The 17,991-nt window shown below is 36.0% G+C and overlaps 2 protein-coding genes across 12 annotated transcripts in view; one reads left to right on the forward strand and one right to left on the reverse strand.

Annotated features, from left to right (window-relative positions):
- Positions 1 to 383: 383 nt before the first annotated feature.
- On the reverse strand, positions 384 to 3,621 carry LOC108997000. 9 transcript variants are annotated; one of them, XR_001997125.1, is made up of 6 exons: positions 3,184 to 3,427; positions 2,651 to 2,732; positions 2,497 to 2,561; positions 946 to 1,188; positions 798 to 863; positions 384 to 700 (listed from the first exon to the last, which is right to left on the reverse strand). XR_001997125.1 is itself a non-coding variant. In XM_018973074.1 (4 exons), exons 1-4 carry the CDS (start codon positions 3,247 to 3,249, stop codon positions 1,003 to 1,005), a joined length of 399 nt encoding a protein of 132 aa, XP_018828619.1. In that variant the 5' UTR covers positions 3,250 to 3,427; the 3' UTR covers positions 384 to 1,002. The 9 variants fall into 9 exon arrangements, 1 of the variants encoding a protein (XP_018828619.1); XR_001997124.1 differs by having other exon boundaries at positions 384 to 718; XR_004798051.1 differs by having other exon boundaries at positions 384 to 863; positions 2,951 to 3,621.
- A 3,752-nt stretch (positions 3,622 to 7,373) lies between these two features.
- LOC108997030 (sodium/hydrogen exchanger 8) overlaps positions 7,374 to 17,991 on the forward strand; it is a 65,519-nt gene continuing 54,901 nt past the window's right edge. For 2 of the 3 annotated variants that reach the window (XM_018973115.2, XM_018973120.2), the window contains exons 1-5: positions 7,374 to 7,741; positions 11,100 to 11,150; positions 11,291 to 11,382; positions 16,291 to 16,368; positions 16,435 to 16,592. In XM_018973115.2, the coding sequence (XP_018828660.1) occupies positions 7,534 to 7,741; positions 11,100 to 11,150; positions 11,291 to 11,382; positions 16,291 to 16,368; positions 16,435 to 16,592 (587 nt within the window). In that variant the 5' untranslated portion in view covers positions 7,374 to 7,533. The remainder of the gene's footprint in view (positions 7,742 to 11,099; positions 11,151 to 11,290; positions 11,383 to 16,290; positions 16,369 to 16,434; positions 16,593 to 17,991) is intronic. The other variant, XM_018973134.2, reaches the window with a different exon arrangement.

Consider the following 17,991-nt stretch of genomic DNA (forward strand, 5'->3'; position numbering starts at 1 on the left):
TTAGACCATAGCAAATTACTTCATTTAAGTAAACTGTGCAGTTAGATTTCCATGCATATTATGCAACAGTCATCAATTCATCTCCAAGTATGTTTTTACTACAAAAAATAGAAAAAATTCAAAATGAACATAATTGTTTGAATAACAAATAGAGCTCCTCCAAATAGGAAAAGTTCAAAATGAGCACGTCTCCACTTTTTCTTTTGTTGACCATAAAATTGTGAAAGCCAATCCAAATTATTAGATTTAGTATTCACAATGTCACAGAAGGTTTAAACTTTAGGAAGTCCCCTTCTAATGGCTGAACTCCCCAGCAACTTAAAGAATCTGTTAGTATTTTCTTGAACAAATATCCACCCTTGAACATTAGACCATCAAGAACCTTGAAAAGGGTGTCGATCTTATGATCACGTTTAAATTTAATAAAAACTCCGTACAAAGTTTGAATATCTATGTAAGAGAAATTGAGACTTCGAAAAGATGAGTTAAAAAATAAAAGTTTTTACATATTACTCAAGTTCACTTGTGCTTGTCAATCTCAGTGTTGTGATGGAATTTTCCTTGAGCTAACTGTGATTACAAAGACTTCATTGTTGAGGCCTTTCATTTGCTCCGATGTCTCCCATCTTGTGCCCCATTAAAACCCATTTTCTATAAGTTGAATGTTAAGCAGAGTGAACTTTTGATTTCATGAATGCACCTGCAACATCTCATAGAACTCCCACAAAATATTCACACTTTAGTTAGCAGTGACTTTTTTTATAAATGATTCACACTTTAGAGTTAGATACACAAACCTTCTGCTGCAAATATGCAGATTCTAAGTGATGTTATTCTACAAGCTTGGACTCTAACTCTTTGACCTTAAGGAGAAAAATTCAAATTTAGCAATAATAATAAAAAATAAACAGCATAATTATCTACTATAATCAAGTGGAAAGCAACCTTTTTCTAGAGATTCCTGCGAACTTCTTCCCTCCCATTCAATCTCTCAGATAATTCTCAAAGTTGCTTCTCAGACATGTTGTGGATGGATGCCTTCAACTCAATCTGGCCTTCAAGTTCGTTGATCTTCTCATGTAGATTTTTATGACTCTGATCTCTGCCTTTTTCCTTGCTCTCAAGGTTTTGTAAGTTCTCTTCTACCTTCCTCAAAGATTCATCTTTGGATTTGGATTCATGTCTTGCCTTTTCAAGTATTATGCAATAGAAAAAAGTAAGTAAATAAATCCAAGTTTAAATATAACTTAATCATTATTGCTATAAGTTAAGAAAGTGTGAATGGTATAGAAGAAATGCAGGTATTCACCTAGCTAGAGTTATTAGCCCCATGGAAGCTGCTGTTCGGGGAGCTTTAAACAATAAATTATTGTAGAAGATACAAAAAACAGAAGCAACAAAGAAACATTAATTCATCTAGCAACAAACTCAACTACACCACCACCAATATTGATATGGAATATCCGAGGTCTACAGTTGGTTGGTAAGATGAAACCTCAAATTATTGCATTGATGGAGCCTTTTGCATCGTTGGATACAGCTCAGGTTTAGATGAATATTTTACATATGGATCATTTTATGTCAAATGAAGATGAGGGTGGGAAAATCTGGATATTGTGGCAGGATAATATTTGTGTGGATGTGATTTTATGAAGTGAAAAATTCTTGTTACAACGTAAAAGTTGTGGCATTTGGTATCTACAAGAATACTGGGATGAACTACAAAATTTGCTTCTAGATATTTATTACACAGTATCTCATATATATAGGGAAGGGAATGCGCTTGCAGATTGGTTAGTAAGAAAGGGTGCAAGGGGAGGTGATTCGGAATGGTCTCAGATGTCAGAAATTCCTTCTTATCTGCGGGGTTTATTGAGGATTGATAAATGAGGTCTTCCCATGATTAGATGCAGAGGTTCAGGAAGATATGGCGGAAGATAACGTTTCTGTGGTCTGGTTTGGTTTAAAGTTTGTGCTTTTATATATATGGGTACTAACTTTTTGTGCAAGTGCTCGGTCTTTTTGCTCTCCTTGTTGGGTATGGGCTCTGGGATCTTTCTAGGATGGTGCAGAAGATTTCTTGAAGCTATGGTGATCGAAAATGTTTCTGGTGGTCGGTTTTAAATTTTAATTGGATTATTAAAGTTAAGTTTTATTTTTATGTGTTAACAGTTTTTTTGCAGGGCTATTTTGTTTTGATTTTTATTTGGGTATGGTATTTGGGTTAGAATCTGATTGTTGTTTGGGATTTATTAGGACTCTGAGTTTTTAAACTTGGAGTCATTGAATGTAACCACGGTTTTCCTTCACCACATATGAGGGCTATAAATAAAATTGGGGAGGGGCTCCTCGTGGACAAGGGGCTCTAACTCTTTAATAAAATAAAAAAATAAAAAATAAAAAACTACACCACCACCACCACCACTATCGCCACCAGAAACAAAAACAGAGGAATACAATATAAATAATCCATTTTACACTAAATCTAAAACATACCAGGAAGCAGATGAGAGGCCAGAGATATACGAGACCCAATCCAACCCAGCTATGAAAAATCAAAACTGAAAATCAAACAACGGGGAAAAAAATCAAAATTAAACAACCAGTACATATTACATTCACTATTGTGGGAATCGGCATGTAACTTTACACTGAACAAAGAAATTCTCACTGGGCAGAGGCTTCAGCCATGGCTGCCACCTGTTGTGGTCGTCATCAGGGCCTCCAACACCCTATTCAAGAAAAACCAAGAATTAAAACCGAACTCAAAAACAGAAAATCATAGAAGAATCCCGACCAAAAATTGACTGGAACAAATTAACACATAAAAAAAAGGCAATCCTAGATTAAAAAATAAAGAAAAAAGAAACAAAGCTAGCCTAGCTATAATTCTACGGTGGCTAAGCTAGGCTTTTCTAGCCATGGACAGTGGAGAAAGAGAGAGAACTACCGAAACTACAGTTTATAAAGCACGGTGGAGGAGATCGAGAAGAGAAACATCAGATTTGACAGGCTCGGTGTGGCTTGGTACGGTGGAGTTGTTACTATAACACGGAGGGGATGCGATTGGTGGTGGCACTGGAAATCGCAGAGGCTATGGTCGAGATGTTGGAAATAGAGGGAGAGAGAGGTGTTGGGGTTGGGTCTCACAGCTTTGGTGGTTTGGGTTTCAGCAACACGCACCATTTTGAAAGCACCACCCGTAGAATCGGTGGAGGCAGCAAAGACGCATACATGCATACATATCATTAGCAAGAAACACGAGAGGGGATCTGGACCTGAAGTAAAAACGAAAAATTTAGAGAAACTCTAGCAGAAACCCATCTATCATGACATACAAACCAAAAAGAAACCCATATATTTTTTTTACAAACAAAGAAATCAGATCATTTAAAGGAAAATAAAAAATAAAAAATCAAATCTTGGATCATCTACCACGACATGAAAAAAAAAAAAAAAAGCTGCAATCCTCAAACCTAGATCAAAACATGAAAAAAAAACTACAATCCTCAAACCAGTTTCAACGACATGAAAAAAAAAGTCAATGTTGCAGATACGATTCATGAAAACGAAGAGAAAAAGAGAAGATGAAGAGACAAAGAATGAAATGAGTTTGGTTTTGGAGAGAGAAGATGAGAGAGAATATACAAAAAAATGAAGGAGAAGACAGAAAGATAAAAAAAGAAAAGACTAAATTCAGCCGACCCCACAAAAAAAGATAAGGCTGACCATCGGCCGACCCTCTTACGCACCTGCATCAAAATTCCAAAATGTCCTCATTTAAATGGATACAAAAGAACAAAATAGAAGGATAGAAAATACATAACACGCTAAACACGGACTACACACGGATGAACAAAAATCTACTGTAGCGGCTTGATAGCCGCTTATTAAATTGATATATATATATATATATAGTAGCATTGCATGGGTCGATATATATCCACATCACCTAGCGCTCACTGTTTGGTTCACAGCTAAAACTAGTGCTTAATTAGTATCTAATCTTATTCACTTCCTTTAACTTTTCATCTCATAGTGTCAATATTGTGTTAGGCTCTGTTTGGATGTTGAGCTGAGTTGAAATGAGTTGAGTTTTTTATGAATAGTAGTGAATTGAGATGTTGGAGTGATTTTTGTGGGACTCACCTAAGATGAGTTTAGATGTGTATAGATGTTAAAATGTATTTATAGATAGTTGAAAAAGGTTGTGGGTCCCGCGTATAAAGAGATATTGAGTTGAAAAAAGTTGTGGATTCTACGTATAAAAAGGTTTTGAGTTGAGTAATTTGAGAGTTGGATATTTGACTGTTAGACTCAGTTTAAAATTAAATTGAACTGAGATCATTTCAATTTAGTCCAAGTTTCAAACAATAGAATGCTTTTTTCATTGGAATTCTTTCCAACCTCTATCTTTATTGGATTCTAGTTTGACAATTACAACCATTTGTCTAAAGATGACTTTGAGATTTTGATAGCGGACCTGAAAAACAACCTACAAACGCTTTATGTCCAATTATTTTGGATAGTGTTTGCATTTTTAGCATGCCCTTTTGTTGCGTAGTTGCTTTGGCCATCTTTAGGATATGTTTGGGTAATGAGGTAATTTTAGATGATTTATAAATAATAGTAAAAAAATAATAAAATAATAAAAAATAATAGTTAAAAATAGGTTAAAATTAATGATAAAATAATAAATAGTAGTCTAAACACAGGCTAGAGTATGGTGGCCCTCCCCAGTTTTTTTTTTCTTTTTCATTTAGCTTTTGGTTTTTGAATATTTAATTTTTTTAAAATTTTTAAATTTCATTTTGGCAAGCTTATTTTTTGTTATTATCTTTGAGTGATTTGGTTATCATTCATGCCGCATCGAACACATTATTATTTAATTGGATAAGTTCATTTTTTTTTTGAGTAACTCATTTCCATTCAATCAAATCAAAGGGATACAAGGAGAAAGATCCTCCAACGTTATAATGTGATCATAAGTGGAAAGAACATCTTTTGCTAACAAGTGAGCCATAGAGTTGTCATTTCTCCTTACATGAAAAACCTCCCACTTAGTAAAATTTTCTAAAAGTTGTTTTGCTTCATATACAAACATACTTGCACTATTACAACCTTATTTATCCCTTCTAAGATTGTTGATGATTTGTAGGGAATTTCATTCAATAATTACTTGTGTTAGACCAAGCTCCAATCTAAACTATACTGTTTTAAGAGCTCCAAAAGCCTCAGCTAGTAGTGGATTAGGGAAGAGATGTTTCTTAGTCCTCGTGGTTGCAATGATTTTACCTGTACTGTCCCTAACTGCCACTCCCACTCCGATGATATCTTTAGCCTTGTCAACTGCACTGTCCCAGTTCATCTTGAGCCAAGTTGATGGAGGAGCTTGCCAAACCTCAGCTGAACTACATACATTACTAGTACCACACCCTGATTGGATGCCTCCTCATTCAGCACATCCAAGATGCTTCTTACCTCTTGCACAATAACATTCGGGTGAGCAAAAACACATTTGAAAACTAGGTTGTTCCCTCTCCACCATATCTTTTTGGCCACCATCGTAAACTCTTGAATGATCTTGCTTTTCATGGACATGTATGGGAGATGGCATTTCTGTAACCTTCTTAAGCATTGACTCCACACATCCCTGGCTGACTCACACCCCCATATAGCATGAATTGAGTCTTCTTCCTCCAAATTGCATATAGGGCAGAGGGGGTGTCCTACTACTCTTTTCTTGAAGAGATTAGATTGGGTTGGAAGGGCCTTTAAGCAGGATCTCCAAAAGAAAACTTATCTACAGGCTGCACTTTTAACTGCCATAGGTGCTGCCAAAAAGCTTTGAGGGAAGAACTACTTGAGGCTTGATTAGAAATAGGAAGACGTCTTTCAAGTTCCTTTTGGTAGGCACTTCTAATTGAGAATTCACCATCTTTTGTACCTTGCCAAACAAGTCTATCTCTGCTATTGAGGCTGCTTATGAGAGTTTTAATTATGGACTCAGCTTCACTATGATTGAAAATCTGCTGCACCAGTGCATATTTCCACTGCTTAGTGATAAGATCAATTAGAGTTGAAACTGTTGCATTATTCTCCAGCACACTAACAGTGCTATGGACCTTGCTAGGATTAGGGGATGATATCCATTTATCCTTCCAAACCAAAACATGATGACCATTTCCTATCCTCCAATAGGATCCTGCCTCTACTAATGGCCTAGCTGCTAAGAAACTTCTCCAGATGTAAGATGGTTTCAAGCCTAATTTTGCCTCTTGAAAGGTGGAACTTGGATAATACTTAGGCCTTAATCACCTAAGTAGCAAGGGAATCAGAGTGTTGGATTAGTCTCCAACATTGTTTGGTCAACATTGCTTTGTTGAAAACTTCAAGGTCCCTAAAGCCCATGCCCCATTTGGATTTAGCCTTTCTCATATTTTTCCATGATATCCAATGGATCATGTGTTCACTGCCTTGCTGCCCCCACCAGAAGTTGTTGATGATACTGTTGATGTCTCTAAGTAGGGAGTTAGGAAGTTTAAAAACAGACATTGTGTAGGTAGGAAGAGCTTGGATAACAACTTTGATAAATATCTCATTCCTTGCTTGAGACAATATTTTGACTCTATGATTACTTATTTTTGATCTAATGTTATCCAATATTCCTTTAAAAGTCGTGGCTTTATTCCTTCCCACCACTGAGGGCAGTCCCAAGTATTTCTCATATGACATGCCATTCCTCACCCCAGTAATAGATAAGATGTATTGCTGTGTGGCCCTTGCTGTATTCTTGCTGAGTATGATAGAATTTTTCTCCAAATTAAATCTTTGACCCGAGGTTGTGATTCATAGGCTCTTGTACGACAATGAAAATCAAGTAGAAAATAAGTACGATTTTGATTCGTTTGTTCGTTCGCAAAATAGGTGGGTTGCGTATCCGTATAAATTTCAAACTCCACTCTACCGTTCTTTTAAAGAGGGAAAGAACAACCAAATACCCTAGAAGTAATTTCGCACCATTCAATGGTTCAGGTGCTTTACGCCGTGCGTGCTTTCTTAACCCAAAATCCCGACATGACTTATTTACGAGCACACCTCAAGCATTTATTTATTTATTTTTAAAATCGATTCAGAAAATTAAATGAACGAGAAATAATCTGCATAAATCTTAAATATTAAAAATAGATTCTATTTAAAAAAAAAATCTATTCTTTATTAAAGAATCTATTTTTTTTTATAAAATACTTAAAATTTATTACTTCAAGATGTAAGAACATATTCTTGGAGAAATGGACATGCAAGCACACGTAAACCAATAAATAATTGTTAAATTCAGTAGGATGTGACCCATTTTGGTTGAATTCGAAACAATAAGTCAGAGCATACCTCCCGTCTCTCTCTCTCTCTCTCTCTCTCTCTCTCTGTGTTTTTGGTACCACATCCCTCGTGTATAAATTTGATGGAAGACTAGCTGCTGATGCTGTGGTCTAAACCGTCTGTCTGAGCTGTTGTCGTTAAGCGCGGAATTGAATGGCTGGCTTAACCGAAGCACCGCTTCCGTACAGAATCATGGAACAGGATGCTTCCTCTTCATCTTCTCATTCGAGCCCGACGGACGCTGTGTCTTTCTTTGGGCTGTCTTTGGTGCTCGGAATCGCTTGTAGGCACCTCCTGCGTGGGACCAGAGTCCCTTATACAGTGGCCTTGCTCATCCTCGGCATTGGCCTCGGATCCATTGGTATTTGCTTTATTTCTATTTCGAATTTGTTACTCTCTCTCTCTCTCAAAGTGTTATTTTTTTGACCATCGGTTTTAGCTCTGTCTTATCATGGACTCGTCTAAGTATCTTCGATGTTTATTTATAAAAAAAAAAGTATCTTCGAAGTTTCAATAATTGATAGGCTGTTTACAAAGCATAATTCATTGACGTATTATTGACACAAAGCTTTTTAGTTTCTCTTTGTGGGATTATTTACCTATTTATGCTCTCTAGACTCTTTGGTTGAAATTTAAAAGTATTTAGGTCCCGTTTGGATGTTGAAATGAGTTGAAATGAGTTGAAATGAGTGGAGTTCTTTATGAATAGTAGTAAGTTGAGATTGTGGAGTGAGTTTTGTGGAGGCATACTTAAGATGAATTTAAATGTATTTGGATATTAAGATGAGTTTAAATGTATTTATAGGAAGTTGAAAAAGGTTGTAAGTTGCACGTGTAAAGATGTGTTAAGTTGAAAAAGATTGTAGGTCCCACGTGTAAAGAGGTTTTGAGTTAAGATGAGTTTAGTGATTTGAGAGTTGAATTTTTGGATGTTACACTCAGCTTAAAATTAGACTATTCAGTCCAAGTTCCAAATGGAGCCTTAGTTATGTCATTTGGAGACAACACCCAAAGGAGGTTCATGGCCAAGGGTAAAGATGTTACTTGTGTAATCTTGTTCAATCCCTAACTTTGGTGACATCCGGGTATGCAAATGGTATATAATATATACACCTAAACATTAGAAGAAAAAACAAGAGAAATCCTGATATCGAAGATACTGATCGCAAATACAAGGGACCACCACAGGAAGGCCCAGCCATATATGGGCTCATACTCCAAAAGAATTAGTCCATTACAATTGGAGTTCCTTGAAATTGTTAGGGTGAACACAAAAAACACAGAGGAATATTTTCTACCATTTTTTGTGCAAATTAAATTGACACTCTAGTAAAAATAAACTCACAAAAAGAATAAAGAAAATCAAGCAACCCACAAGCAAGAGACCCAAGATTCTTACGTGGAAAACTCTCAAATGTGAAGGGAAAAACTACGGGACCTAGTCTAGTTAAACTTCCACTATCAACAATAATAGGTTTAAAAATTGTCTTCTCTAGAGCAATCTCTAGAGGCTAACAGTACATCAAGAATATCTGTATTCTTGGTTTAACGCATAATCATCTCCATACAAAATGCATATAAACCAGGGCAACAAAAAAGATCTCACCAAATGGGTATTTTCAGTAAACACTCAAAGAGGAATTTCAACGATAAGCACCAATCAAAACAAAGCTCTCACTACCAAGAATAAAATACTGAAATCTCATCAAAATCAAACCACAGATAATCCCTCAAAGCTCTGATGGAAGTGTGAGAAAAAGACAAATTCTCACTCATTGTACATACGACGCCGCAACTCCCTCTCTTTCTTTTCTCCTTTTATTTTCACTCTCTAACACACATGGCACATCACTTATAAAACACAAAACCCTACCTTTAGAAAATTACCCAATTGTCACTAAGCCTTGGTTTGGATTGGAAACTCATATCATCTCATCTTTACAACTTTTTCAAATTCTCACACAAAATATAATAAACGATTTAACTTTTTCAAATCCCAAAATTATAATAATATTAAAAAATAATATTCTAACAATATTTTATTCAACTCATTTAAAACCATCTCAACTCATCTCTGAATCCAAACGGGGCCTAAGTGGCTCACATGGGTTTCCTTCACTTGGCGGGACCTACCCAATAGTAATCATTATAGAAGACTATAAATTTTGTCTTCCAAGTAATGTGGAATGCCATTCACCACCATCTCTAATACTAAAATTGGGAACATGGATTCATGGGAAAAGAAAAGTAAATGTACTTCTCTAAAAAAGTGAAAAATATGCAAGGAGATTAAATTTTTGTTAGTCATTGAGAATATATTTGCTTCTATGATCATCTTGTATACGTATTTTAAGTCTGTACTTTTTTAAATTCATATCTATAAGTACTTATCCTGAAAAAGAAAAAAAGATTTGCATCTAAGTAAGAGAAGTCATGATCATAATAATATCCCATTTCCAAATTCTTTAAACTCCCACAACCATTGGTTGTAGAAATATAAAGAGTCCTGTTGGAATTCAAAATACTATATTCTATTTGCATCCACATCAAATCATGGGCATCACTTTGCCCATTGTTCCATGAGTTGATGAAAATGGTGCTCCTTTCCTAATTTGGTTGATAGTTTGGTACATCTGTGAAGAACTGTGAAAGAAGTAGAGACCACCTAGGAAAACTAAGAAAAGACACCATGTGTATAGCAAATTTGCTCAATTTAACAGTAATGCTATGCCATTAACTTTGTCCTGTTTGTAACAATAGATTTATTGTAGGTAGTATCCTTCCTTCAAGTGATGAAGTAATGGTTACAATGTACTCTATTCTGGCGATCATGATGATGAATATGATTGCATAATAATTCATTTTGTTTCGAATGCTGATGCCACTAGGAGAAATATGAGCTATTTAATCTTGGGTATTTGGAGATTTAATCATGTTGTATGTGGAATTTACTTATGAGTAGGTGTTTTCAAGTATTATGGTTGATATGGAATTTGTAAGCACCATTTATGGTATAGAATTGCTAGAAATTTCATAATGTGAAAATTTTTATTTATTGTGTTTTGGACCATGAACTTGAGGGGTCCTTTTGACTTTGGTGAACTATAAATAAAGCTTGTGGAGATGGTTACCAAATAATTAAAGAATAATTTCCAGTAAACATTGGCATTGAATAGAAGATGAAATTCGACTGTTATTGCATTTTTTTGTAAGCAAGAATAAGTTTAATTTGAATTAGGACTGACCTAATTCTCAGAACAGTGCTGAAGGCACAACTGAAAATTAAATTACTGAAGAAATTCATTGCAGCTATGAAATAGGAAAAAGAAGAAACAAGGATGCCTCCAAAAACATCCAAAAACAAGCATACAGCTATCCAATAATGTTATAAATCTCCTGCTATTTTTCAAGCTAATAAATCTTCTTTTTGTGCCCAACATAGATGCCTTTAATCACTTTCATATCACTTCACATTTTGCTTCTATACTATGGTGGTAGATAGTTTGGTGGGTCTTGAAGTAAATATTGTGATAGGTTGAGCTTGAAAAATCATTTTGGTACCTGAATGTTTCAAACACCTGGCAGATTTATGCTTATTTTGATTTTTTTTGCCTTGAGGTTTCATCTGTAAACTCTGCTCATTTGGTTGATTCCTTAGATGTGTTTGGATTTATATTTTGTTTGAAATTAATGGTAACTTGAGGTTGATTGATGTACAGAATATGGTACTCACCATCGATTAGGAAAGATTGGCGATGGCATTCGACTTTGTAAGTTAATTATATACTTACTACACTACAACACCTAAGATAGGCTTGGCCTGCTACAGTCAGTTTTTGACTCAAGGCGTTTCTCTCTTATTTTTTTCATATATTAGCTACTACAAAGTTTAGATGTTTTTAATATGCAGGGGCAAATATTGATCCTGACCTTCTGTTGGCTGTTTTTCTTCCTGCACTTCTTTTTGAGAGCTCATTTTCCATGGAAGTGCACCAGATAAAGGTTTCAGTTCTCTAACTCTCAGGACGTTTTTGTTAATGGAATTGTTCTTTAACACATTTGATTAGTAGACTTTCGGAATCCCTTTTTTTCACTGTTCCACCCACCCACAAACACTGTAACACCCTGCTCCCCACAGTTAATAATAAAGTCACTTTTAAAAATCATGAGAGTCGGAGTGCTACTACTAACCTTGACTTAAAGATTTAATTTTCTTAAAGAAGTACCAGATACAAAGATTACTTATAATAAATAAAGTCTTTTTGTATTAAAATACTAAAATCATAAATCAGAGTTCACAGAAGCATTTATAAAAAATTTCTCAAACTTTGTATTATAAAAATCATAACATAAAATCTTTGACATGATCTAGGCCACGTCACGCCTCCCTGGACTAAGTCTCGTCCTGTAGCTATACTTTTATAAATATTCTGACCTGGGGTGGTTTAAAAATATAAAAACAAACTAAAATGAGTCGATGACTCAATAAAAAACCCATCATAACGTAAACATACTCAATGTAAGGTTTTTCATAAAATATTTCATGCTGAGAACTTAAACTACGTATGCTTATGACATGCATGACTTATCTTCGCTTATCTAACTTATCTTATTTATCATACTGGCCCACACACTGAATCCTATGTGCGAGATTGTGCACTGGCCTCACATCTCGGGGCCGCAAGGGGAGCCACTAATAGTATTCTAGCATACTATGGTGGACCACGCTTAGCTCCATGGCTTGTACATCCACCCATAAATGGCATTAGTACCATGCATCTGAATGACTATTTTATCAAACTGTTATTATTTTACACTTGATCTTATGAAAACTTATTTGTCTTATGTAATGTGAGATACATAATATATACATAACTATAATATGTAGAAGAAAACATGGTCCATGAAGTGCTTGCAAATATTATGACATGTGTGGTAATAAATACTGGCTTTCAAAGAACTGGCTTTAATAATAATATATATAACTAGCTGACTATGCTAATCCTAATTTATGATCAAGCTACTTATCTCGTCGTACTGCTTCCGAAATTTCACGTCATAACTGGTTACCTATACAAGGTGCTATGCATTACTAAATTTCTAGAAATACATGTTATAATACTCTATTTACTTAAATAGATACTATGAAAATAATTTAATAATTATTATGTTTTATTAATAAATACGTGTAAAGTGACCCAAAATGGCTATAAATAAGAGATATAGACTAAGGAGTAGTATGGTAATTGACCGTCCCATGTTTCTTAAACTTACAAAAAGCTACATGATAATTTACTTGTAAAAGGAGGTAAGGGCCATAATGTAATTTAGTTAAAAAGGAATCTATGCATTGATGAAGGCTACTGGTTCTTTTTCATTTTCAGAGGAATCATTTGAAACCCATATGGTTTCGGTGCCGAGAGAGTGAAGAAAGTGTGAGAGAGAGAGAGAGAGGATGAGACCGTGTGACAGGCTAGGCGCTGGGTTTGGTCGCTGCACTTACGGAGGTTTATGGTTTTTCTAAAAAACACATGGAAGGGAAGATATTTATAGAGATATTTGGGAGAGGGTGCTGACGAGTTCGAGTTGGACTCGGTCGCGAATATTCAATAAGAGAGTTTGAATTTAAAAATATGATCTAATAGTTCATTTAATGTAAGATTGATAGTGATTGAGACTGCGTTGGGTGCTTCAATCAGTGATGATTTTAAATTGAAATAAATTTATAATGGTCGATCTTTAAATTAAAAAAGGAGTCTAACTCGTTCAATAAATAATAAATAGGATTTAACCTAGTTATTGAGCCTATTTAAAACTCCTAATCAACCTCAATAATTTATCGCTCGTGGGCTTATCCAATATGGCCCATTAAATATAATTTAGGCCCAATAAAAATTTTCAATATTCTGTCTTTAGAATTATTGGGCCTGGTTGTTACAAACACTTCCTCCCCACATATTGTGTAACACCCCCTTCTCGTAGGGCTTGGAACTGGGTGTGGGGGCAGTGGCTTGATTTGTTTGTCGGTGGCGGTATGAGGAGCATAAAGTGAAGAAGTTGGACATGGGGCTGGTTTCGTTGGTCTGAGTTATAAGTGAGAAAACAGGCAGAGGGAGAGAGCTTGGGTGCATGATAAAGAGGGGGCTTATGCATGGAATATGTATAAAAGGGAAGAGAAGGGCATCCAGCAAGAGGAGTTTGGGTGGGAGAAAGTGGTATGAGGGAGAAGTACTCTAGGTGCAGTGCATGGAGAGGAGTTTAGAGAGAGAAAAATGTAGTCGTCATGTTGCAATAGGGGTGTAGTGGGTGTGAGGGTCTGGGCATTATCCCATTACCTGAGGGTTGTCGGTTTGGGCTTGTCAATGGGCTAACTCTATAGGCCCATGGGCATATCGAGTGTTTATCCATCCAAAAGTCTCAATTGGGCTCCATATAAAATTTATACGCTAGTGACAATATTATAATACCATTAATAGGGCTGTAAATAAACAATACTACTTGACAAGCTGCTCGAGATCAGCTCAATCAAACTCGAGTTCAGCTCGATTCATTTTTTAAATTAGCCATTTGTGAACACAAAATTATGATCTATTATTAAAAGAAACAACTTGTATAAAGCTGGGTTCGACTTGTATAAGCTTGTATAAACTCGAACAACTTCATATTTATTATTTGTTTATAGTATAATTTTAACTTTATGACGAGAATATCTTAATTATTAAAAGGACGAGGAAATCATGTTGTTACTTGTATACTGTGTGCAAAGATACTCTTTGGTGTACTAAACTTACCATCTAATAGGCCTAGGTCCAAAAGCTTTTGGGATGCTTAAAAGTTCTTTTAAAGTTTTGCACAATATACGTAGTAGAAACTCTCTGAAATCCTTCTTTTTATTCAGACCGTTGGCTGAATTATGGTAAGCATCAATTGCATGATTTCCACCATGTATCTGCTTCTGTTTAAGTGGCTTAAAAGGTCTACTTTGCAAGGGCCACATTAAGCCACTCTATAACTCCCTGGGCAGGTCTGGTCTTGGGCCCAAAAGCAAGATTATGACGTAAAAACTGCCGAGTATGTGTATTCTTGTGGGCTTTGTAACCAGCCATGTGTTTCTGGAGTTTTACTTGCTGTGACTCCAAGGTATGCCTCATACTAAGGAAATGTGAGTCATTGAAAGATGGTCCTTGGAGAAGCATTTGGAGGTCTAAGATGCCTTTAAAGGTGGCATTCTTCATATGGACGTGTTGCTGAGATTCAAAGAAAAAGGTATCGGTGAATCATATGGGTATTGCTAGAATATGGTTTGGACATTTAGATTTATGCTAAAATGGAGCTTTAGGTTTTTTATCGCAGTCAGGATTTAGGTTGGAGAAAAAGTAAAATAGATGATGGTTTTTCGTTTGCTGGTATTGTGGAGAATTAAAACAAGAAGTTTTTTTTTTTTTTTTGCATAGAAAGAAAGGAAAAAAGGGGAAAACAGAATCAGGGGATAGGAATTGCCTTGATAAATAAAAAAAAATTTAAAATAAGAAGAATGCAGAGGCAATGGCAAACAACTGTAAAATGAGCCTAATCATCAAAGAGAAAGGCCAAGAATCTGAAGAAGGCCAGACTTATGATCAGACAAACACAAGGTACCCCAAACATGTAAGATTCGTAAGGTAAACATTCTTCGACACTCATAGATGACCCTCATCATTTCTGAAAGCTTATCTCTGCAGCTCGTTCCAGATAAACCCATTATCAGATGATTCAATGATTACCAATCAATTTATTCTTTGATTATCAGCTTTAGTACACCACCAAATCCAAAAGTTGGAGTTGGCTATTGATAATGGGTTCTTTGAGCTTGAAGCTAAGGTTTTGGAATTAATGGCAGTTGATGGGGCATTGGTGCTGTGCATGGTTGAGAGAAGCCGTGGCTGAATCTGGGATATTTCTTTAGGTCAAATCATTGTGGAATGTCTGGTGGGGGAGGAGGTGGAAGCTTTGGTCCTGTCAGGAGGCATACAAACACACTCTCTCCCGGAAACCATCTCTCCTTAATAAATACAACAAAAAGTCCAAATTCACATGGTCATATGGCATTTCCAGGTCCAATTTCCTTAGAATCCCTAGTTTGATTCAACTATCATGACATTCAGTGATTATCAGAACTGAATCTAATATCTGTTGCCCCTTGATGAAAGCATTTTGAGAGCTGGAAATAGTATTTGCTAATACTATCTTCAATTGATTGGCTAAGACTTTGGAGATAATTTTATAGATGCTTCTACCGAGGCTGCAAAGACTTTTGCTCTTTTTATTCTTCTTATTAGTTGGGTGTTTCCTTTGTGTACTCCATCTGTACTTGGGTTGTGCCCCTTTTGCTTTTAATAAAATGCATTAATTGTGAAAAAATACACCATCAAATTGATCACATGATTTCTGCATCAGCAAAAGACAATGAAATGAGAGAACACAAGCACTTAAAATCTCTGGCAGTTGTAGAAGAAATATAGTGATCAAATCATTAAATATCAGATGCTAATTTCTAACTACTGTGGAATGACCAAGTTTTTGCTTCTACAATGATTAACTGTCAGAAGCTAATTTGAAACTGCTATACACACAACAAAAGCAACTTCAAGAGAGATAATGGCGATCGCTTCCTCATGTTCATGGAATCGTAGCAAGAATAGTCAATCAAATGACTTCATCGTGTCTTGTTCATATCATCATCCTGCAAAATGATATTTTCACCTTAACGAAATAGATATCTTCATAGAATTTTAAGTACCCTATTTAGCTCATTGATATGTATGATTGTTAATGACCTACTCTGTTGGAGCAATTGTAGCTTCAGGCAAGTCATCAGTATTTTTTCAGAATTTAGTTGAACTAGCTGTTTCCCACTCTTTTTATGCGCAGAGGTGTCTTGCACAAATGATATTCCTTGCTGGTCCAGGTGTTTTGATTTCGACCTTCTGTCTTGGTTCTGCTTTGAAGGTATCCTTACCTTGCTGCTTAGACTACTTGTTTGTATCACATAATCACGCCTGTGATATCCTGCAGTTCACTTTCCCGTACAACTGGAGTTGGAAAACATCATTGTTGCTTGGGGGACTTCTGAGTGCCACGGATCCTGTAGCTGTTGTTGCTTTATTAAAAGATCTTGGTGCCAGTAAAAAACTAAGTACAATAATTGAAGGAGAATCCTTGATGAATGATGGGTATTCATTTTCGATGATCTACTACTTTTTTCTTTGTTTCTGGTATTGCCATTTAAATTATATGTTTAGCTTTTGAAATCGACCAGTTCTTGTGTATGTATGTTCCCTCCATCCTAAATTGAGTCTATCTTTTCTTTTTTGGGATGTCCCAAATGAATGCCCCCAATCAAAGAGTCAAACCATTTTCACCTATATTTTAGATTTGCAAGCCCCTTTTTTGATAACGATGAGGACTGAGGAGATAATGATGAGGACTGAGGAGGCATCTCCATGATTTCCCTTCACCTCAGTATCTCAAACCTTACGTCAATCTGGGTGGCATTGTGGCAAGGAGGTTCTTGAAGGCAGCTTGTCAGAGGGAACTGGTACAATTTCAGCATTTGGAGTTGGAATAGGTAGTGAAAAGGCTGATCAGACAAGTGCACGTGGGCTTGGGGGTGGGCTTGGAGCAGGTTCACTCTCAATCTATGGTTTAAGAGTCTGCAGGATTTGCCGGTCCGCAAGATTGATGGGCTTTACTAAAACCAAGTCAAGTGGGCCCAAACCCAAGGCTATGGAGAGGGGTAAAGCAAAAGTTGCGCTGGACTTGCGTTGCAGATCAAGTGTCGAAGAATTTGGTCCCTGTACAAGTTGTAGAGGGTGGCATGATGGACTCAACCTCTGGTGGTGGAGTCTTTGAGCATTTTCTGCAAGGTCCAGTGTTGGTTCCGAGCTTGTGGAGTGGATGTGGAATTGGTGCGGCAGGCAATGCAAGGGGGTGGGGGAGCTTGGGACGACATTGTCCCTCTGTGTTCATTACCCCAAAATTCATCCTCTAATTGGGTATGAAATCTTCGATTTTTCCTCTTTCTCGATCCCTATCTTGTAGGTACAACATTTGAATCAATAGAGAAAAAGAACTAAAGCTGTAATTGAGCCAAGCCGAGTCGAGTCGAGCCGAGCCGGTCTTTGGCTTGCCAAGCTCGGCTCGACTCAAAATACTCGAGCTCGAGATTTTTTTTTATTCTTTGTTCGAGCTCGACTCAATAAGCTAAATTCTCAACTCGAGCTTGAGCTCGTCCCACAAACGAGTTTGAGTTGAGTTGAGTTGAGCCGAGCTCGAGCTCGAATTGTTTATTTTTTAATTTTTTGAATAAGATTTAATAATTAATAAATTAAACAAAGAAAAAAATAAAAGATCTAATATTGAATTTATACAACTAAAAAGTAGAACCTCTATTGAATTATAAAATTTTAAAAAATTTATAGATAATTAATATCTAACTAGTTGATATTTATCTAAAATAACAATATATTATATGCCTACATATATTATTAATACATACACTTAAAATGATAGCATATATCTATTTCATATTTGGTTCTTACATACTAGTATATGAAATTATTAAATTTTATC

The sequence above is a fragment of the Juglans regia genome, chromosome 13, assembly GCF_001411555.2.
Source record: "Juglans regia cultivar Chandler chromosome 13, Walnut 2.0, whole genome shotgun sequence".
Classification (NCBI taxonomy): Eukaryota; Viridiplantae; Streptophyta; class Magnoliopsida; order Fagales; family Juglandaceae; genus Juglans; species Juglans regia.

Bases quoted from the DNA above. Each gene is read 5' to 3' on its own strand.
- LOC108997000 (XM_018973074.1), bottom strand. From the start codon at position 3,249: ATGATATGTATGCATGTATGCGTCTTTGCTGCCTCCACCGATTCTACG. The intron at 2,733-3,183 runs GTGCGTGTTGCT...TTTCTTGAATAG, and splicing joins CGGGTGGTGCTTTCAAAATG to GGTGTTGGAGGCCCTGATGA. The intron at 2,562-2,650 runs GTAAAGTTACAT...TTTGATTTTCAG, and splicing joins TGAGAATTTCTTTGTTCAGT to TTTTGATTTTTCATAGCTGG.